The sequence below is a fragment of the Humulus lupulus genome, chromosome 8, assembly GCF_963169125.1.
Source record: "Humulus lupulus chromosome 8, drHumLupu1.1, whole genome shotgun sequence".
NCBI lineage: Eukaryota > Viridiplantae > Streptophyta > Magnoliopsida > Rosales > Cannabaceae > Humulus > Humulus lupulus.
The window spans coordinates 111,805,271-111,829,097 of NC_084800.1; the positions used below are offsets into that span (position 1 = coordinate 111,805,271).

The 23,827-nt window shown below is 36.2% G+C and overlaps 2 protein-coding genes across 2 annotated transcripts; both read left to right on the forward strand.

Moving 5' to 3' along the window:
• The first annotated feature begins 13,978 nt into the window (after positions 1–13,978).
• Positions 13,979–14,628, forward strand: LOC133794010 (probable sucrose-phosphate synthase). The gene is made up of 3 exons (XM_062231200.1): positions 13,979–14,149; positions 14,248–14,301; positions 14,516–14,628. Exons 1-3 carry the CDS (start codon positions 13,982–13,984, stop codon positions 14,555–14,557), a joined length of 264 nt encoding a protein of 87 aa, XP_062087184.1. The 5' UTR covers positions 13,979–13,981; the 3' UTR covers positions 14,558–14,628.
• Positions 14,629–15,072: 444 nt separating this feature from the next.
• On the forward strand, positions 15,073–17,756 carry LOC133794011 (protein EXPORTIN 1A-like). Its single transcript, XM_062231201.1, has 4 exons — positions 15,073–15,204; positions 15,740–15,837; positions 16,079–16,187; positions 17,622–17,756. Exons 1-4 carry the CDS (start codon positions 15,085–15,087, stop codon positions 17,625–17,627), a joined length of 333 nt encoding a protein of 110 aa, XP_062087185.1. The 5' UTR covers positions 15,073–15,084; the 3' UTR covers positions 17,628–17,756.
• The last annotated feature ends 6,071 nt before the right edge of the window (positions 17,757–23,827 follow it).

Below are 23,827 nucleotides of genomic sequence, written 5' to 3' on the forward strand. Positions count from 1 at the left end.
CACGAGATATAGTGGATGGGGCAAATTTGATACGACAACCCCGAACAAATGCAGTAAGACAATTTTCATTTTTCCCATCTACAACTGACTTATCTAAATTTGCATAAAATTCCCTAACGAGAATGGGATGAGGGGACATCAATTTAGACACTGTATGAACCCACTGCCTAGACTGTTAAAGGGCAACTAATTCAGGAAAATCTTCTAAAACAACAAGATATTCAGGCTACACTTCTCGCACAGCAAACCATCTCTGATAGTGCGAGGCCTTGGTTGCATCAACAAAATATTGAATGGACGATGGATCAACAAACACAGAATCCTTAGAACTAGTGCTAAGCTTGGACTTTTTAGGAGATGGGGCAACCGGAGTTTCCTTAGGTTTACGTTTTGGAGCAGATGGTTTGGGGAGTGGTGAGGAATCATGCATTGGATCTTTTCCTTTGGAACGCACAAGAACACGGGACTTAGGGAGAGGCGTTGGGTGAGTTTTTGGAGGGGGTGTGGGTGTGGATTGTGAATGAGGTGCGGGTTTGAGTTGGGGTGAGGGTTTGGGTTGGGGTGGAGGTGCTGGTTTTGGTGGGGGTGCGGGTTGAGGTGAAGGTGCAGGTTTGGAGACAGACCGAGCCTTGGGGGTTTTGGGTAAGGACGGCTTAACAGCCGACTTAAGAGAAAAAATAGATGGTGTGGTTGAGGTCGGCAATGGTGAGGATGGAACAGGGGAGGACGCAGACTCAGCAGAGGAACGAGTAATGCGTTTAGAGGACTTACCAACAGAAGAAGGCGGATGGGCATGGAGGACTTTGTCGGAGGAACTGACGGTAGGAAGAAACCCAGTCACCACCTCGGGAAGGGACGGCGATGGAGATGACTCTGCGACGGTAGGCAGAACCGGAACAATAGCCATAGCCACGCTAGACTCAAGGGCAGGAGACACAACTCGAGTGGATGATGTGACGACTGCAGATGGCACAGATGCATCCACAGAGGATGAGACAGCCACCTCCGGAGAAGGAAAGATCGGCACATCGGCGACAGGAGAAGACCGAAGACGGGAACGACGGCGATTGGCTCTTTGCTTCATAATGCCGAATTGTTTAGGGTTTCTGCAATTGGACCACTGTAAACACAACTCACACAAGCTCAAGGGATGCTATATTGATAGAGAGACTTTATAAATTCCCTTAAAAGAAAGTGACCGTGCACAAAGAATGACAAAGCCCACTAAAAAAATAACCCACACTAATATATGAAGGACCAAAACTGACACACATTTTGTAAAAAAAATGAATAGAATCCAAATAGCCAAAAAAAAAAAAAAAATGCACACAGAAATGGCAGAACAGATTTATGAACAACAACTCTGATAAGCTCAACATGGATTAAAATATCTGATCAAAATATACACATCATGCTTACCAAAAAAAATGGGAAAAGTGTGTGATATATGTATGCTAAAGAAACACTGCCTAAACACACAAAGTTTTTCTTAACAAGAGATGTGAGCCATTATTTTCATTTGTGTGTGCAAAAAGACCTCATGTGGACCAAAATCATTAAGAGGTTCACTCACTCAACATGAAAAGAAAACTTGCCCTTTTTTTTTTTTATATATATCCTCTTTTGACAACAAACACTCAGAGTTTTTCGAATACCCAGCACTGGCTTTCACTCATCATCAGAGATGTAGCCGTCTCCTTTTAATTTTTATTTTGCTCATCAAACACCAAGAGAAGGAGCAAACTCCTCAGGGCATAAGATGGTACAAAGGAAGCTCTTCCCATTGCATCCAATAATGGTAGCCTTTTGAGCTGGAGAAAATAAGGGCTCAAATCTTAAATCTTGGAAAAACAATAGTGTGAGTAAGAAGCAGTGAGCAGGACACAAGAACTTCACACAGACTTAGAAAAATTAAAATTTGGTAATGCATGAAGAAAAAAAAATGTGACCAGACGAAACACCGAACCTCTCAGATGATACAGAGACCAATGCTGGTTCGGAGATGTGCATAAGTTTGAGCATCAAGAGCTTTTGTAAACAAATCTGCTAACTGGGCATTAGTGGAAACATGAGAAATTGTTAGCAATTTAGACTCAACCATGTTTCTAATGAAATGATAACGTATGTCAATGTGTTTGGTCCTTGAATGTTGAACTGGGTTTTTGGAAATGTTAATGGAACTTGTGCTATCACAAAAGAGGGTCAATGACTTTTGGGGATAGCCATAATCAGTGAGCATCTTATTGAGCCAGATGAGCTGAGTACAACAGCTGCCAGCCGCAATGTACTCTGCTTCAGCAGTAGAGAGTGAAATAGAATGTTGTTTCTTGCTAAACCAAGACACCAAATTGTTCCCGATATAAAAACAACCCCCAGAAGTACTTTTCCTATCATCTAGAGATCCTGCCCAATCAGAGTCACTATACCCTACCAGGGACATAGTTGTATCACATGAATACCATAACCCAAGTTCGATAGTCCCTGCAAGATATTTAAAAATACGTTTGACAGCAGTAAGATGAGACTGTTTAGGATTGGATTAATAACGGGCACATAGACCAACACTAAAGGAAATGTCAGGACGACTAGCTGTGAGATACAACAGGCTTCCTATCATGCTACGGTACAGGGTTGGATCTACCGGGTCCCCGGATTCATCTTTGTTGAGTTTAGAGGTAGTGCCTATAGGAGTGCGTGCATGTTTGACCTGAGTGAAACCAAAATTTTCTAACATGGACTTAGTATACTTAGACTGAGAAATAAACATTCCCTGATCTGATTGCTTAATCTGAAGTCCTAGAAAATAAGATAGATCTCCGATTAGACTCATCTCAAACTCACTTTTCATAAGATCTACAAACCTAGTAACCTCATTCTCACAAGTTGACCCAAAAATTATGTCATCCACATATATCTGTGCAACAAATATTCCATCAGTGAGATACCTGATAAAGAGGGTATTATCTGCACTACCACGGGTGAATCCATTGGAGAGAAGGTAGGCAGTAAGTCTGTCATACCATGCGCGAGGAGCTTGCTTTAACCCATATAGGGCCTTTTTCAGGTGGAAAACATAGTCAGGGAACTGAGGGTCCTCAAAACCTTGAGGTTGTTTCACATAAACTTCCTATTGGAGAATACCATTCAGAAACGCACTTTTTACATCCATTTGATGTAATTTGATTCTCAGATGGCATGCAATTGCAAGAAGTAATCGAATAGATTCCAACCGTGCAACTGGGGCAAAGGTTTCTTCAAAATCCACTCCTTCCACCTGACTGTAGCCTTGTGCAACTAACCTTGCCTCATTTCTTATGATAGTGCCAAACTCATCTGATTTGTTCTTGAAAATCCATTTAGTTCCAACAACATTAGCTCCTTCAGGTAAGGGAACTAGGGTCCACACATCATTTCGTTTGGATTGGAACAGTTCATCTTGCATGGCAGCAAGCCAGAACTCATCTAAAAGAGCATCCTTGGAACTTTTTGGTTCAATCTGAGATAAGTAGCAGGCGAAAGCAATCGGATTTTGTAATTTTCTTCTGGTGACCATGGTAGCATTTGGATTTCCAATAACAATATCAGGGGGATGAGCCTTCTGAATCCAAGCAGGGGGTCCATTTTTATACAGTTTTGCATGTTGAGATTCCTTTTGCAGAACACTGGTAGCTTCCTCATCACACTGTGAGCCGCTAGGACCGGCTTCGTGTTCCTCTGATGCAGTTGGTTCAGTATGAATGGACCCAGATGGAGGGTCAGGAACCATTTGACTTTGGCTAGCTGTGACTAGAACAGGTGTAGTTAAGACTGGAGTGTCATCATCTGCCAATGGTTCTTCAGAATTTTCCAAGTCATCAAATCGCACATTGATGGACTCAACCACTGAACGAGTTCTTTTGTTGAACACACGATAGGCACGAATGTTAAGTGAATACCCAAGAAATACTCCTTCATCACTCCTTGGATCAAATTTTCCTAAATGTTCTTGATCATTTAGGACATAGCACACACACCCAAAAATGTGCATATGACTGACATTAGGAGTCCTTCCTTTCCAAAGATCATAGGCAGTCTGTGTCGTGCCAGTTCTCAGATGGACCCGATTGCAGATATAACAGGCTGTATTAATTGCTTCAGCCCAAAAATGCTTAGAAATGTCCTTAGCATGCATCATTACCCGAGCCATTTCCTGGAGGGCCCTGTTCTTCCTCTCAACAACCCCATTCTGTTGAGGGGTTTTTGGAGCTGAAAACTCATGTTTTATTCCTAACTGATCACAGAAATCAGAGAGCACAGTGTTTTCAAACTCCTTTCCATGGTCACTTCGAAGTCGATAGACTTTCCCAATTTTAGATTCCTTTTCATTCTGGAGTCTGAGAACCAAGGCTTAAAAGAGACCAAAAGTGTCTGACTTTTCTTTGAGGAAATCTACCCAAGTGTACCTAGAGTAATCATCAACAAGAACCATGACAAATCGTTTACCACTTAGACTTTCATTCTGCATGGGTCCCATTAAATCCACATGAATCAACTCCAGCACATGAGAGGTGAGAAGCATGTTTACAGGAGGATGTGATGCTTTTGTCTGTTTTCCCAGTTGGCAAGGTCCACACAGCCTATCTCTAATGACTTTCATCTCTGGGATCCCTCGAACAGCTTGTAATTTCACAATTCTCGTCAAGTCTCTAAAATTCAAGTGCCCCAGTCTATAGTGCCACAGGTCTGGCTTATCAAGAAAAGATCTGTTGCATACGACTTGATTGCTTAGTGCATAGCAGTTGTCGCTGGTTCTATTACCTGTCAAGACTGAGCACCCATTAGTTACAACAAAACAGTGAGTTTTAGAGAAACTTACAGTGAAGTCATTGTCACAGAGTTGGCTGATGCTAATAAGATTGTCCTTGAGACCTTTGACGTACAACACCTCAGTCAATGGAGCGACTCCGTTTAACACCAGATCACCTTTTCCAAATATCTGACCCTTGTTCCCATCACCAAAAGTCACAACTCCCTCCTTTCCTTCTTTATAGTTTACCAACACATTTCTGTTGCCGGTCATATGGCGAGAACATCCACTGTCGAAGTACCATTGGTCTTCTTGAAAAGCTGAAAGAGAGGTGTGGGCAACTAATGCAACACTCTTGTTAAGATCAGACTTGGGTCTCCACTCACTAGATGACAACCTTCTTGTAAATCGATTTAATTGTGGAAAGCTATTCGGACAATCAATCATAGCTTTCAAATATGCCTGCAACTTGTAGCATCTGGGTCTAATATGTCCTCTTTTGTTACAAAAATGACAAACCGGAACAAATCTTTCTTGGTGAATCTGACCATCCAGGATAGGCTTCCTTCCTTCAAAATTCAACTTAGTGGGTCCAGATGAGACACTGATCCGTTTAGTGGAATCTGGGAAAACAGGACTGAAAGTATTGTGCACATAGTCATCAGGAGTCTTATCTTCCTTGTTCTTGGACGAAGAGGGATCATTAATTCCTAAATTCTCCCCTGTTTTTCTTGTCGCCAAATTGCTGAGTTTGCTTATTGTTTCCACCAAAGTTTCTTCTGAGACCATTCTCTTTTCCTCCTGGAAAGTTTTTCTTGTAATTCTTCTTCAAGAACTTAGCATAATTCTGGGTCAGCAGCGCTAAAGTTTCATCAGTGAAACCCTCAGATACACCTGAGATCAACTTCTTTTCCTCTTTATGCACAAATGCAAGACTATTATCAACTTTTTCTTTTTCAGGATCTTTCTGCTTCTTGCCTTTCTTCCACCGTGTGAGACTCAGTTCATAGTTCTGCAGGGACCCAATTAACTCATCAAGATCAAGTTCCTCAACATTTCTCATTTCTTCGATAGAGGTACCTTTGACATGAACTTCCGAGGCAGAACACCAAGAACCTTGCGAACCAGTTTTGCATTTGAATAAGTCTTTCCAAGTGCATAAGATTCATTCGAGATATCGCACAATTTGGCATGGAACTCCGCTACAGTTTCTTCTTCTTCCATAGACAGATTTTCAAATGCTTTTGCCAAAGCCCTTAGTCTGGACTTCTTTACAGCATCAGTTCCTTCATTCTTTATTCTCAGTTTCTCCCAAGCTTCTTTGGCAATTTTGTAATTTGCTATGACTTTCAGCTGATTTATAGAAACTGCATTGAAGAGAGCATGCATAGCCTTTGAATTAAAATTGGCCCTTTCCATCTCTTCTGCAGTCCACAGACTCATTTTCTTAGGCTTAACAACCTCATCTTCAACAACTGTTGGACATTTCCATCCATCTTCAACAACCATCCACACTCGTTCATCTACAGCTCTCAAGAATGCACGCATTTTGGTCTTCCAGTAAGGATAATTTGCCCCTTCAAGCATTGGGGGTCAAGATGTAGAACCTCCTTCTCTGAACATCTCCATTCTGTACACACAATTGAACAAAAACAAGAGACAATATGTTCCCAGAGTCGGAACTCAGAGGGGGTCAGTGTCAATTGGAAAACCCAGAAACAACAAATTGCGAGTTACACGAAAACAAATCAAAACTCAATCTCAGTACAGAAAAGATAGGAGGATCAGAAAAAAATTAGAGCAACCAGGCTCTGATACCAATTGAAAAACCTAAGTTTTAGCCTATCTTTCCAGTTTTACAATCTTTATCTTGATTTATGCTTGTATATTAACTAAACAGTTATAAGAGTTGACACACAAGAATTACAAGCTTCATCTGCACTGAAAACACATTTCAGCCGACTAGTGCTTGGGTTCCCTGAACCAGGGTAAGAACTCTCACTATATTCAGAAGTAATTTTACATAAACCAGTTCAAGACTCAATATGTAAAATCAGTACAAACTATCTCAATATACAATGAAGCTATTACCCTAATAAATCAAATCCCTTGGTTATTAATGCAAGATCCCCTTGCTTCAATGTTGAACTCCCTTCAACAATTTCTCAAACCCGAAAACCTTCGGATCTACACCTTCAAGACCCAGCTGAACTCCTTCAGCAATTATGGCTTGATCCAGCAGCTTGCACAGAAACCTCCAGCTATCTTCAATGGAGTTTCTTGAAAACACCTGCAAAAAATCAATGAAAGAAGAAGAAAGAAAGCAGAGCAAAAACACCCAATCAAAGCTTTCGAACAAAGAGAGTTAGTTATAACTAATTGCACAACCCATTATATAACCTTGGCTGCAATTAGGCATAATCCCGAACTAACTAACAGCTGTAACTCACTAACAGTCTTACTTTACACACATGCTGACGTGGACTCTAACTAAAAGCAAATACACTCCAGACATAACAAAAGTCCATTCCAGACGCAACTAAACCTAATTTGTCATACACAAAATAATGGTCCTTACATTTAAGATTGACAATGTTGCGACTGAAGGAGCATCAACTTTACGCCAAGTTCAAGAAGTGCAAATTTCGGCTTTCGCAAGTAGCATTCCTCGGCCATATAGTACCCAAGGATGGAGTTGCTATAGACCCAGCTAAGGTAGAGGCTGTGAAGGATTGGCTAAGACTTAAGAATGCGTCAGAAGTTAGAGGTTTTCTTGGGCTAGCAGACTATTATAGGAGATTTGTAGAAGGATTTTCTAAGAAAGGCACTCCACTTACCAACCTAGCTTGGAAACAACAAAAGTTCTACTGGACGGATAGATGTGAAGAGAGCTTCCAGTTGCTCAATGATAAGCTATGCTCAGCACTAGTACTTTGTGTACCGACACCCAACAACAAGTTTGTAGTACATTGTGATGCGTCGAAGCAAGGTTTGGGTTGTGTGATGAGGAAAAATGAAAAAGTGATAGCCTACGCCTCAAGGAAACTGAAGGAATACAAGCAATGCTATCCAACACATGATATGGAATTGGCAGCGGTGGTCTTCGCATTGAAAATCTGGTGCCATTATCTTTATGGAGAACGGTGTGAGATTTATACAGACCACAAGAGCTTAAAGTATTTATTCACTTAAAATGAGCTCAATATGAGGCAGCGCAGGTGGTTAGAACTAGTAAAGGATTATAACTGTGAAATCCTATACCACCCAGGAAAGGCAAAGGTAGTTGCAGATGTGCTAACTCGGAAGAGTTACAGAAATCTAGCAGCATTATCCAGAATAGAAAAGCCACTACAGTAAGAGGTGATCAATGCCGGAATAGAAGTAATCATTGGTCAACTGGCTAACTTCTCCATCTAGTCAAATCTATTAGAAGATATACGGATCGAGCAAGGGCATGATGACACATTAGTAACACATATGGATGCAGTCAAAGAAGGCAAGGCCACATATTTCTCTATATCAGGACAGGGGTTCTTGAGATATAAGGGTCGGGTATGCATGCCGAATGAACATGGAATTAAGATGAAGATTTTAGATGAGGCACACACTACCCCATACTCAGTTCACTCGAGGTCGACCAAGATGACTCACAACCTTAAGGCACTATATTGGTGGCCAAGAATGAAGAAAGATGTAGTAGAATATGTATCCAAATGTCTTATATGCCATCAAGTAAAAGCAGAACATTAGTGACTTGCAGGCTTATTGCAACCACTTAGTATTCCTGAATGGAAGTGGGAAGACATAGCCATGGACTTTGTGATAGGATTACCACGAACAAATAAGCAGCACGACTTAGCTTGGGTAGTGGTATATAAACTAATCAAGTCAGCTCACTTCCTACCTGTCAAGACTACGTACACTGCAGACCAGTACGCAGACATTTATGTTAGAGAAATTGTACGACTGCATGGAATCCCTAAGACCATAGTATCAGATAGAGGATTAGTGTTTACATCGAGATTTTGGGGAAGCTTGCAGCAAGCCATGGGTACCAAGTTAAGCCTTAGTCCAACATTTCATCCTCAGATCGACAGTCAGTCCGATCGTACCATACATATTTTAGAAGATATGTTGTGCGCTTGTGTACTAGACTTCAAAGGATCGTGGAGTAAGTATTTTCCACTTATAGAGTTCTTCTACAACAATAGCTACCAGTCAACGATCGGTATGGCACCCTATGAGTTACTTTATGGAAGGAAGTGCCGATTGCCGTTACATTGGGACGAGGTAGGAGAAAGACAACTTCTTGGACCCGAGGTTGTTAGAGAGGCTCAAGATGCAGTGTTACTGATTAGAAAGTGTATGCTCGCTGCTCAGAGCCGACAGAAAAGTTATGCGGATGTCAAGCAGTGAGATGTGGAATTCAAAGTCGAAGATCAAGTCTTCTTAAAGATATCTCCTATGAAAGGAGTGAAGTAGTTTGGGAAGAAAGGCAAACTTAGTCCCCGATTTATAGGTCCTTTTGAGATATTGGACAAGGTGGGAACAGTTGCATATAGATTAGCCCTACCGCCAGCTTTAGCAGATAGCCACAATGTGTTTCACATCTCGATGTTGCGTAGATATGTGCCAAACCCATCTCACGTCCTCAAGTACGATATGATAGCACTCCAGAAAGACTTGAGTTACGAAGAACGATCGATTAGCATCCTAGAGAAAGGGAAGAAGGAATTACGGTCTAAGAGTAATCTGATAGTCAAGGTCCTATGGAGTAATAATTCTGAACGGGAGGCAATGTGGGAGTTGGAGGAAGACATCTTAGCACAGTATCCGGAATTGTTTAGTAAGTAAATTTCGAGGACGAAATTCTTTTAAGTAGGGGAGAATTGTAGTGTCTCAGAATTTTTACTGTCTAAGAGTATTCCGATAGTCAAGGTCCTATGGAGTAATAGTTCTGAACGGGAGGCAACGTGGGAGTTCGAGGAAGACATCTTAACACGGTATCTAGAATTGTTTGGTAAGTAAATTTCGGGGACGAAATTCTTTCAAGTAGGGGAGAATTGTAGTGTCTCTAAATTCTTTTAGTAGTAGTAGTAGCTTGGTTCAATCAGGGATTTAGTTGGAAACTCATAGAAACAATTATAGATTTTATAAGTTTAACCTATAGTTTAGAAATATTAATTATAACACAAGGTTTGATTAATATAGCTGGTCCTAGAAATATTATTTATTATAACATAAGGTTTAAACAGAATTAATAAGAACGTGACACTTGTCACAAGAATGTTTATTAATGATTTAAGCATTTTGGATGAATTATTTAATAAAGGATAAATCTAGAAGCTCTAGAACCTTCCAGCAGCTGCTAGGATCACGTTTTACTCGGTCAAATTTTTTTAAACAAATTTAAAATATGTTGAAAGAGTGCAAAAACGTGTTCGATATATCAACATATGCCGATATATTGCAGCTATAGGGGCCGATATCACTACAACAATTTTTAGTATATATTACATTAAAAAATAACACATATTTAAAAGTGTTATTAATAAGAAATTAAAAAAAACATGGCCCCATATGTGAAATTTCATTTGGCGCCATATGAAATATATAACTAGGCGCCAAATGAAAATAAGAGACACGGAAGCACACAGTAAACTAGTCTCAGCCTCCGAACCCCTAAGCCTCCATTGAATCCCTAATTTCTAGTGTCGTCTCTTTTCCTCTCTTTCTTTCTTTCTTTCGTCTCTTTGCCTCTCTTTGCTTCTCTTTCTTTCTGGTTTCCTAGTCTCTTTCTTTGCTTCTCAGCTTCTCTTTCTTGCTTCTCTTTGCTTCTCAGCTTCTCTTTCTTTCTCTTTTTTTTTTCGTCTACACAACCACGTTATTCTCCTTCACTCACTCTCGTCGACACAACCACTCACTCACTAATTTCTGGTTTCGTCTCATCATTCTCTGCCTCACGCAAGTCTCTGGAGCACACGACGTCGGTGAGAGCTTTCGGAGGACACAACGGAGGTCATTTTTCTGGTTGTCTCGTCTATCTCTGCCTCACATAATGATTCTCCCCTGCTGGAAGCAAGAACATCTTTGTGAGGTGAGTTTTTTTTTTATACAAATTTCATATAATCAATATATAAATATAGGGTGAACTTCTAGGGTGATTTATAATCTGATTTCATTTTTTTTATATTATATTCAAAGCTAGAGAAATAACAAAACCTATGTGCATACAACACATATACATATATATAGTAGCATTTCTTTCTTTTAGATTACTGAGCAGGTAAAATTCTATGCCATGAGCCATAGATTTCTTTGTGATGCAGAACAGAAAAAACAAAGAAAATGGCTAAAAATACCATAGTCCACTGTAGGATTGGTAATGAACATGGTAGATTTATGATTTGGGATGAACATACAAATTATAAATGATGAATAAAATAAATATATATGTCGTCATGACCGGGAATTTTATACAATTGAATATAGTTTATGTAAGTAATAAATTTGAATATTGAATATTGTCCGAGCCAATCAATTTTTGTCAAGACACATTACAAATTTCAATTGAGTGTTTGTTTGAACTTGATTTATTAATAGAGCTCACCATGATGAAGTGAATCTTCTCTGTACATATCACCTTGATCTAGCTTTCTATGTTTGTTATTAAACCAACAATATACTTATCCCTACTTTTAATAGACTTGTGAAACCCATGTCTGTACATTGTCTTATACATATACATAATTCCTCTTGTTTTAATCTTATTGTGATGTGAAATCATTTTCCCTTGCTTATACTCTTTATGCCTGGCATAATTTTTCTTTGATCATTTCATCTCTTTAGGTACAATGTAGCAATTAAGTGTGCAACTATTACTCTTGCTGGGCACTCCTAACCAAAGTAGAATTATGAATATAGATTACTCTCTGTCATTTTAGATTTTTCTCTTAGAAATCCAAGTCTCTCATCTTTTTTTTCTTCTGCAATTTTGGGTAAAATCTGAATCTTTCTATTTTATTTCAATCTCTTGCCCTAACTTCTCTCTATTCAATTCTATTTCAGATTTTGTTTTTAGAAATTGGAAAATGTTGTTGAGCTGTGGGGTAAGCTCTTTCTTCCTTGGCTTTCATTCATTAGAGTTGGTGTTTGATTTTTTTGGGGTTATTTCAATTTTACTTGAACAAATATACTTATCTTATCAATTTATTTAGTTCTTACTTCAACAAACAACTTTAATACAAGTAAATGATTTATGGGTTGTTGGGGATTAGTTGGATGATTTATATATGCATACATGTGTGTTCTTAGCTTCAGGTTGAGCATTTTTCTTAAATAGTCACTGTTTGTTCTTGTTTGGAATCAAAATCCCTACTATATATCTTAATAAGTATGGATGAATCTCAATGAGTCATATTTATATAATTATTTTTGCATCTTATGTATGCTCATTCCCATATATTGATTTGTTCATGCACTAATTGAAGTTGTTAAAAATCATGTGTCAAGTTTTTTTTTTTTGATGAAAAAAGGAATATATTGCACCAAAACAAACAAATACAACCAGTTCAAAACGAACTCAAAAGGCTAACATATTATAGACATTTAATAACAGCAGCTAGAGAACAATTCAGCCTTAGGACTTTTTGACTCAGCCTACCATTCAATCTATACTTCACAGCCTGCTTAATCAACCTCACTATATACAAAGGAGTATAGGAACAGACAGAAAAAATGCAAGAGTTCCTATTAAACCACACACCATAAACCGCAACAGCCAAAACAGCAATAGAAAAGCTGTGCAGAAAACTCTTAGGCTTCCTATCTAACCACTCTTTCCAGCCAACATACTGAAGAGGCCAAATACCAGAACTCAGCCACCCTTTGAGCAGAGCCCAAACTTGCTGGGAAAACCAGCAATCAAAGAAAAGGTGCTGATGCGATTCGTCCACCTGCTCACAGACTGGGCACAACACAGAAGCAATAGAAACCTGCCACCTCACTAAGTCTTGCACTTTTGAAATATGGGGTTAATCTCACTTTAATCTCATTATAGGTGGATTTACTTTTGGCTGCTGCTTGTGGTCTTTTCATCAGTGAAGAAGCTTTAAATATCTGGGTCTGTCTTCTGTTCTGGTACTTCTGTTTCACAAGCTCAAGAAATTTTCTTGCTCCTTTTAGTAAAATTTGTGTGTTTCATGGTTTCATTGTATGCCTGAATTCTTATTTATAGTAAATGATTTAGGTTGGCATATCTATAGCGAGGATGCTAACTTTGGATGGGTCATGGAAGTCTCTTGCTGAGTCCTTTTCTAGGAATGCTGGATACATAACATTGACAATTTTTTGGGTGTACTAGTTAGCTTCCTAATTCAATTAGTTATTTTTATTAAAAATGTTTGATGAAGCTTTTCACTTGCAGCTCTTTATCCATTACCATTTTAGGTGATATTCTTATATTGAAAAATCAATCTGACACTGTATAGTTATTAGGGGAGTGTGCATTAGTGACTTGATACCATTTTATTTTGGAAAGCTTTTCAAGCAGTCTGGGGCATCTGATGATGTTTGTTCAAAGGTTAGTTCTGGTTGGTTTCAACTTCTATTACATTAATAATGTATTCTAATCTTGATGGTGACTGCAGTTAGGGATTGGAAAAGAGAAAGGTTTGAGCATAACTCGTGTTGTTCAAAAATATGGCAATCTCATTGGTTTTGGTGAGATCTCAATTCTTTTCATCCTTGACATTGTTTGATAAAAACTAATCCATATTATGGATATTGTAACATGGTTGTTCATTTATATGGTCTGCAGTTGAACGATTTTCCCTTGGAGTAAGAAATCCAACAACATTTTTGGCCGGGGCATCGGTTAGTGTTCAATGACTAATTTACCATTTGAACTTTTTTTTTTATATAGTTTTACCAGCTTATCTATTTTAATTTATAACTAGAAAATATTATTATATTCCATATTGAGCTTTTTCTTGATCTCACTTTTATTTATTCTTATAATTTGAACTTGTGTAATGGCATACAAGCTACTGGTTTAATGGTTTCCTGTTATCTATATCGTGCGTAATTTTTAGAATTTTTGTTTCCTGTTACATAACTTCTTCTTTAAATACAATAGTTTTACATGAATTCCTAGCAATCTCACTTTTTGTTTTCCTATTGATACAGACGCTAATAATGGGAAACCGTGACAATATTGACGAAATGCCTAGCACAAATAGCTCTGTGCTTCTTTCAATTCTTAAGTTGATTGACAAATATGATCTATATGGTCAAGTTGCATATCCTAAATGTCATAAGCAATCTGATGTCCCTGAAATCTATCGTCTAGCAGCAAAAACAAAGGTACATATCATATGTGTGCGCGTGTCCCTGAAATCTATCACTTCTTTTATCTAGGAGGTATGTTTTTCAACCTGATTTGAGTATCTTTGTTTTGGTAGGGTGTTTTCATAAATCCAGCCTTCATTGAGCCATTTGGACTTACTTTAATTGAGGTGATTATTTTTAACTTTGGTTTCAGATATTGATTAATGTGAAGTCCAACATGATCTCTTTTATTTATTCTACAAAAGGGAAATAAATTACTAATACAGAAATAAAAAAGTTAAATAATGCAATTTGGTGGTGCTACTGTTTTGTGTTCTCATTAACAGTTGCAAAACATTTTTTTTTATTAATCTAGACTTATTTTTTTTGTCTCTGTTACAGGTTATTACTCTTGAGGATGTAATAAAGGGAATTAAGGTATAAAATTGCTTGAACTCTTATTTATTATGGCAACTTTCCTTAACCAAATTTCTATGGTCTATTATTGTTGCAGATCATGAGGGAGACTTTGATACATTTGTCACATCTTGATCATGAGGACACGGAAAAGCTGGTATGGATTTATGGAAAATAAAGTACTAAATGTATTGAAATATTTTTCATGTTTTCTATTTGTACCAAAGTTAGTACAAGCTTGTGTTAGCTATAGTTTTTATTTATATTTATGTCTAATAATATTTCTGTTATGATGTGACCTATTTTGAGTGGAAATTTCTTTCAAGTCATGTGGCTACAGCTTGGGGGCTGCTGATAGTGAATAGTTTGAGGAAAAATATGAGTGGGGAATTTCTTTTATTGGCCATTCAATTGAAATTATTTTCTGCATGTATAATTATAATGGAACACCTTGTTTCTATCTTGTCAGACACTTGCAGAGAAAATGTGTCATTTGATTGTGTTATATATTATTTTCATTATAAATTCTATCTTATGCTGTCTATTCTTCTTGTATGATGCATATGCTAAAGAAGCTAAGCAAACAATTAAGTGGCGAGGATTGGAATTGGAACAACTTAAACACATTATGTTGGGCAATAGGGTCTATATCTGGTTCGATGATGGAAGAACAGGTACATTTTTAACTTACCTTATAAATGTTATTTCTACTCATTTTCTATTTGTGGTCACTGCTTATACTTTCTGATTCAACTATAAACTCATCATTTACTTCTCGAGATATTGTCTATGTCCCACCTCCCTAGTTGTGATAATAGTTTACTTGGCATTTCTGTTTTGACTACAAAAAAATGTTTATTCTGATCAAAGATAGTCACATGTGTCAGTGTAAGCTTGTACTTTATTTCCTTGTAAATGTTAGTTACACCACATATTGTTATGAGTTTGTGAGGGCAATGTCCATGCATCTGTCATGTGGTGTTAGGGATCTTGATGTAGAACCTAGAGATCACTATTACATGCCCCTCTCATTTGGGAAAATATGTGGGTTTGAATGGGTTTTTTTTTTTTAAAATTATTTATTTATTTATTAAAATGTTATACCTGTTTCTTGATAATGTGTTTGCATCATCAAATGCATAAGAAACATTCATGTTCTAGAGGTCAATGTTTGCCCTTCATATTTTTTATGTTGGTTTGCTTTGGCAGGAGAACAGATTTTTGGTTATGGTCATTCGTGACTTGCTGAATTTATGCGAAATCACGAAAGGGAAGGATAACAAAGCTATCATCGCAAGTAACATTATGTAAGTATTCATGATTGAATGATTGATTATCTATCTTGAGTTGAGGTGGAATGCACATAGATATAGCCTGCCAGGCCATAACACCTCATTCCATCCAGATTCTTTGGTCATTTGTAGAAACCATGAATTTTAGCCACTTGATTTTAATTGAGTAAATTTGAGAACTATGAGAAACTTGGTTGGAGGTATACAACCAGTACTTTTTTGAAATCTTGTACATAATCCTCCTCTCTTTCTGCAGGTATGTTGTTGGACAGTACCCGAGGTTTCTAAGAGCTCACTGGAAGTTCCTAAAAACTGTTGTGAACAAATTGTTTGAGTTCATGCATGAGACACATCCTGGTGTTCAGGTTTTTGTTCTGTTGTTGTTTTCTTGTCTCATTAACAGTTGCAAAACATTTTCTTGAACTCTTATTTATTATAGTGTCAATAAGTGTTTTTATTTGTTATAGCTAGCTTATTAAGTATATTATAATTAAGGAATCCTGAATGGTGTCTCACATTCTTTGCAGCAGCACTAAAGGCCTCTCTGTGGCTTATATCTAGCTTTAAAGTTGGCTTTAAAGTTGGGGTCAGAACAAGGGCTACAGACACCAACAGGTAACTAGCACAAGATCAAGAAACTAAGGCATATTTATAATAGTGAGTAACACTATGTACAACAATTAATAAAAACACATTCTGTAATATTATTAGTGAATCTTTCTTTTTCAATACTACATATATATGGATCTGGCACAATGCTTCCTGTACTTCTAGTGGCCTTTTGACCTTGTTTGGCTGTAGGCATGTGTTAATTTCATTAACATGTGTGTATAGATTCTTGGCTCCTACTTCACTTCTGTGATGTATGTGGAGCATTGGTGTGAGGAGAATTTCAGAAGCCTAACACTGGGCAGCCTAGATTTTTCTGACATTGAAATGGTTATTTGCTAAAAAAATACTATGTCATATACCTTTTTTTTATTGAGTTTCAGATGATCTCCAGAATATATTGTTTACAAATTGGTGCAACATAATTTGTTTTTTTTTTGAAACAAAACTACCTGTATTATTACTTAAGAAAAATACAAGTAAAGAAGGAAAACTCCATCAAAATAGAAATAAAAGACAGGGAAATAATCATTTCTGAATGATAAATTAGAAGGAAACAAGTTGGGTATAAAGTTGTAATTTTTTTTCTTATCATTGAAATATATGAAGACGGGGATTAGATAGATTGAAATGATCTCAAGATCTTACTTTGTGCATTTGATTTCTTGTTATTTTCTATTATTGGGTATATATGAATGTATTCATTATTGATGAGATTTAAGTGTTGATCATATGTAATTATTCAATTTAACTGATACAATGTAAACCATGTCCAGCCACTGCTTAACTGGCCTTTTCTTTTTATTTGCTCATAAGCAGTTGCTTCAACTAAATTGGGGAAGATATTGAACTCCTATGCCATATTGGCCATGAAAATGTAAGGGCAGTTAAGAATTAGAATATCTCCTTAAGCTCTTAGCCATTTTAAATCCTTAAGCGATTTAGCCATTTGAACTCCTAAAGCGATTTTCACCTTCTTTACTAATTTTGACCTCATTACTGACTAGTTCATAAGAGAATTTGGGTTTAGTTTTACACTAATGAACATGACTATTTCATATATGTTTCATATCTTGCAAAGCTGCTTTATTATGGTTTATACTGTACATATTTTTGTTTAATCTAACATTACTTACTTAAGTAGTGTTGGGTTTCATTGCTTTTTGCTTTTCATATATGTTTCATTGCAGAGTTAAATTGTTTGACAATAAGAAGAGATTAACAGTTGTAGGCTTTAAAAAATTTCAGAGCAACATCATGAGGAGGTTTGCCTTGGAAACCTGAGGAGATTTCAATTTAGAGAGCTTCAGATGGCAATAAACAACTTCAGCAACAAGTACTTGGTTGGATGATGAATTGAAGGATGGAGCATGTTTCATGCATGATTTTTTTGTGTATCTTGTAATGTTTCTGTTTTTCATTTTGAAAGTAAAAGATGTTCAAGATTATAAAACTTTATTATGTTATGCTTTCAAATTTAAGTTAGAACTAAGATCTCATGAAGTAGACATATTCATGGTTTGAATTAGTTATTGTTTAATGTAATACTTGTGGTTTATCAGTCTATTGAGAATTACATTTTATGATTAATTTTGATTTTTTTTTATCAAAATACAATAATGAAAATCTTTTAATTAAAAAAAAACCTTATAAGTATACTTATCAAAATAAAATTTAAAATATATTATCCACACTAAAGTAACAAAATTTTATTACTAGACTTTTAATATGTTATGAGTTAGAAATATATTATAAGCATAACAAATCGTTATGATTTATATAATATAACAAACTAAAAATGCTATCAAAATAATCAAATGTAACAGTGGAAAAGTGTTATGCATAAAGTATAAGATTAAACTCCAAATTTATAATCAAATACTCTAACTAAATGTTATTATTTGAATATTATAGCAACTAAAAATGTGTTATTGAATAGTTTAAGATAACACCGAACATAACATTCGAATACTGTTATAGAAAAGACAGGACTTTTAATAACAGGGGCTATGTTAGCATTTTCAGAAGCGTTATCAATACTCCCGGTTAGCAGTTTTTAAGTGTTATGAATACTGTTTTTTCTTGTAGTGTATATCGCCTACGGGAGATACAGAAAACACGTCGACGAAAGCACGTGACATAGGTAGGGGCGATATATCGCCTAGGGTAGGCGATATATCGGCTCCTGGAGCCATTTTTGAATCTTTGTGGATTTAAATTAGAAACAACCCCCAACCACTTGGACTTTCTCTTGAACGTTTTTGACTAAGTTATGGGCATCTGTTGAAATGAAAATTCAAATATTTTCAATTATTATTCATTTTAAAAGGGGTTAGTTTCACTCCTTGAACTCTATAAATGGGACCTAGTACTCAGCCATTTCACTCATCATTCAGGCATTCTTTAGAGCCTCCAAGCTATTAAGAGTACTCTAGAGAAAAAACACTTAGGTTTTGGGTTAAAAGCTTTTCCAATCTAAGATTTTCTAAACACTTGGGAAGTAAGATAGCGTGGCATTTCAGTATTGAGGTGTAGATCGAAGTTCTAGTCCATTCAAGGTATTCTTATCCTCAGATTTAATCCATCACAGTTCTTTTATTTCTTTCATATCCTAACTCATTATTATGGAATTTGGTTAGGTGTTTAATTTCTTGAAACTTAAGGTTCTTCGGTAAGTTTCTATCTTGATGGTTTAGATCTTTTTTTCATCTCTATTTCCTTAGAAACTCATGGTTTTTACTGTTGGTTTTAGGAGTGTTCCAATCCCGTTCTTGTTTCCAATATCCCGGTTTTTGGTAAGGAAAATAGGTTAGATATATGTGTTATGATATATTTATATGATATGATATGTTATGATGTTATATATATGAATATGTTTTATAGTCACTTGGGGCATATTGTTGCTTAGATAGCAAACCCCAAGGTTTTTATCATTATCATGGAGTAGAGTTATGATTTACCCTACCTCGATTAGTAGACAGAGGACCAAGATGGGTTATCATATACTATTTTGTGATCTAACCTATCTCAATTAGTAGATTGAGGACCTAGATGGTTTTATCACATACCACGGTAATGAGTTAGTGGCCATTAATATTGAAGTCCTATATGATATACATTTTTATGTTATATGTTTTATGATATAGTCTTATGATTTATGATATATATTTTTAGTAGATTTTCCTTGCTGGACATTAGGCTCATTCCTTTTATTTTAGATGGTGCAAGAAAATGAACTTGGAAGGCGGGACAGATTCGTGGCAGCTTGACATGTGTATTGGGGATGGGTGGATTGAATGGACTGTGGAAAGATCGAGGATGACGTTGTTTAAAGTCTTTTAATTCATGTTTTATGTATTTTCGCACTTAGTATTTAAACAATTGATTAAAGTATATGTTTTTATGTTTTATGTACTAAACAATGGGTACCCATACCTTATTGTGTATTTCGTATTGTGTTTTGGATTTTTAATAAAGTTATAATATTTTATGTATGTATGTATTCCAAAATAGTAGTTATGTTTAGTAGGTTTTAATGGTCCGAGGTCTAGAATTATTCGGGGCATTACACGACTCAAATAGAGGATATTGGCCAATTGAGGGTTTTAAGCTCGGGAGCTCAAATCTAAAGGCTCGGGAAGGATTCTACTACCCGGTTTAGTAGAATCTGGGGTTCCGAAGGCTAGTTTATTATTCCAAAGCTTTTAAGTTGGTTTAGGTATTAATGGTTACCCCTTATTGCGTTGTTACTAGGTTTTACCGCTCAGGCTTGGATTTAGGGGATTGTGCTCGGGATCACACTATATGGTTAGCTCGGGACTCAGGTAAGAAAATTTTCTGTGCCCGTAGAGCTATATTATGCTTAACGTATTGTTTGTAACTATTACGTCATACATGTATTTGTGATGGAGCGGCAAAGGTCGGGAGCGAAAAAGGCCGAGAGCGGCGAAGGCTGGGATCGATAGAGGTCGAGATTGGCAAAGGTCGGGAATGGCATAGGCCGGGAGTCGCAAGACCCTCTAAGGATGTTGTACTCACCCACTTGGTGAAGACCATGAACTTGGTGTCTGGTAATGCACCCTGATCAACGTAGGTCGCTGTTGTGAATTCTGATAGGAACTTGTAATTGTCTGTGGTGTTTATTAATTATGCATTTGTTGAAATAAATTATTATATGATGTGTTGTGAAGTTTTCTTTCCGAGCTTCGGCACACGGATGCTCTATGGCGTAGATAAGGGCAAAGGAAAGGCCAACCAAGCATAAGTTAGAGGGCATGGAGCGGCGCGTACATGTTTGGCCTGCTAGCCGCCACGGCTGGGGTATCCCTGACCCGGAATGTTGTTATGATGGGTTGGGAGGAATTCACACAATTGTTCAACAAGAGGTACTACTGTGACGCAGTTCGAATATCGATTTTTATTATTTTTAATTTATTAATATTTTATCTATATAATTTAATTCATTAATTAATAAAATATGAGGGCATTTTGGTCATATTCAAATTAAGTTTGACCAAAATCTGGTCCATGGTACTCTTTTGTTCCATTTTGTAAAATGCAGGGTCCAAATTGTCATTTGACAAAACACAGGGTCTGATCAATAACTTTTGAAAAACATAGGGTCCAAAATGGTATGTGCCCTTATTATAATTGTAAGTATTAAAAGTCATATAAATTAGGGTTTATATATATTTGGACTCTTTGTTTTATCTCATTACCTGTTTGGACTGTGTGTTTTGACAAATTACTTTTTGGACTCTGTGTTTTGTAAAATAGTTATAATAGACCCCCCCCCCCCCAAAAAAATGGTTATAATAGACCCCTAAACCCAATTTTGATGAGAAAAAATTGAATATAACAACACAATTATTAGGCATAATGATTGCACTTTTGTTCTAAATTGTTAGTTTGGTGAATTATTTATGATTTTAGTTCGAAAAACTTCGATCAATATCGAGTTTAGGGGTCTATTTGAATCATTTTACAAAACACTGTTGGGGTTTTATGCCCTAATTAAAACCTAATTTCTTTGTAATCTCATTTTATTATCAATAAAATAATAGAAATTATTTTTGGCTTGGTCAATCACTTTGCTCACATGTTTTATTTTCATGATTATTTGTTTAATATAAACTTCTATTAAATCCTGAGCATATAGCTAATCATATTTATAGTGATGTAATCACAGTGGAATATAAATATGATTATATGTTAAAAAATAAGTTAGTCCAAAGATTAGTCAGTGCACAAGATTTAGACTGACTTGCCAATCTACGGTATAATCTACTTACACATTGTAGTGTTATGTTATTTCTAGAACATTAGCAAAGTAGATAAGATCAGATGTATTTGTTACATCAGACTGGACAGATATTGACAATAGATAGGATAAGTAAACATACAGTTATTATCCATTCTAGTCATATCATATAGTTGACCATGTGTCAATTCAATCTCAATTCTGAGTGGTTAGTATTCTAAGTGATTGTATTATATGAGTTCTTTGACTTGTTCGTTACTAGCTTACCCTACGGACTAGCCCATACTTACATCTTGGGAACTCAGTAGTATAATTGAGTGGGAATGTTAATCATAGATATAAACATCTATAGCTTCTGATGAAGAAGTAAAACGATGGTTACCTTTTAGTTATGTTTGAGGTGCTAAATGATAGAGATCTCATTTCATTCATTAATATTAGTTTACTGAAATATCATTTACAAGGAAGTAAGTGTTTAAGGATAAAGTACAATGAGGGGTAAAATGGTATTTTAGTCTAATCTCATTGTAGACCGTCTATATAGGATTGAGTGATAATTATGGTTGTAACAATGGATAACTAATAACGTTTCTATATTGCTTATAGAGTGTTCTATGAATTCAAGAGTGCAATTCTGAGTCTTTAGTGGAGTCCCAGTGAATTAATAAGTTAGTAAATTTACTTGTTAAATTTATGATAACTTATTGGAACTTGATTTCGTAGACCCATGGTCCCCGCAGTACCTTGGATAAAATCATCTCATATAGTCTCAAGTAATTGATTTAATTATCAATTAGAATTATCAAAGTTGACTAGGTCAATTTTGGATAGTTTTGCAGTTAGGAAAGATTTATTAATTAAGACAAATTGGTGTCTAAATTAATAAATAAGTTTAAATCAAGGTTCAAATTATACATAATTAATTTGATAAAGGATATAAATAATTATTTAATTAATTAATCAATAGAAAATAATATGGGCCTTGATTTTAAGTCCAACATGCTTATCATTAAATGAGAAATTTCACGGGTCTAAAGCCCATGATAATTTTGACCTAATGGCTGATATTACCTATTATTTTATTGATTTTTTTATTAAATAAGTGACCTAATTAAACCCTGAAAAGGAATGCTAAGTGAGAGTTGAAAATAGATGATTAGAAGATTTAGTTTTGATCTTTTTCTAAGCCTCTATATTCTCTTATCTTCTTCTTCTCTCTGTATCTATCTCATGTGTTGAGAATTTCCCACTCTAGTCTAGGTGATTCTAAGGATACTATGGAAGGTTGTGAAGAAATTTGAAGATCGGTTCAGTTTCTTAGTGATACCCTGCGACAGAAAGGATATAAGGGTTAGAGAAACCGAAGGAAGACTTATTCATTCCGCTGCATATAATGTAAGTGTTCTTATCATTATCTCTGTTTAATTCAATTATAGAAACATGTTCCAGGTTTTCTTATATTGATTTGTTTAATATATGATTTATATGAAAATAAATAAGATCATGTATAAGTATTTCCAACAAACACATGGTCTAAAAAGTAATTTATCAAAACACAGGGTCCAGACAGGTAATGAGACAAATACAAGGTCCAAGAAGGTATAAACCCTATAAATTATACAAATTTTAAATTCTATATAATAATAATAATAAAAGTTTGAAACCCTAGATGCTAGGGTTTTTTTTTTTCTCCTCTTTGTTTTCTCTCCCTTGGCTAAGGTGGCTGGTGTGGCATGCTGCCCCTTTGGCACACCCACAGGGGCCATTTTGTGAATGAGCATGCCTTGGTGCTTGATCATTAGTCAAGTATTGCACCAAGCAACCTCATGGGGTAGGGTATGTGGCAGTACTATAATTATGTATATGTCTACCACACAAAAATCATACATGTTCCTGAGAAGACCTTTTATTCTTAGAATGGTCCTTAGGAGGAGATGACCTAGTGACTTAGTGAAGCATCATGGCCAATAAAAGATAGGGGCTTAAGCTGTGTACTCCCTTGCCCTTTCAATGCCATTTATTAATAAAACAATGTTTATCCATACTTGCCCGTATATGCTTCCTTATTGTATATGTGTTGCTTGTTGTTGCCTTCGTTGGGTCATCACGTGCCACTTGCCTTTGTTGTATGCTTTT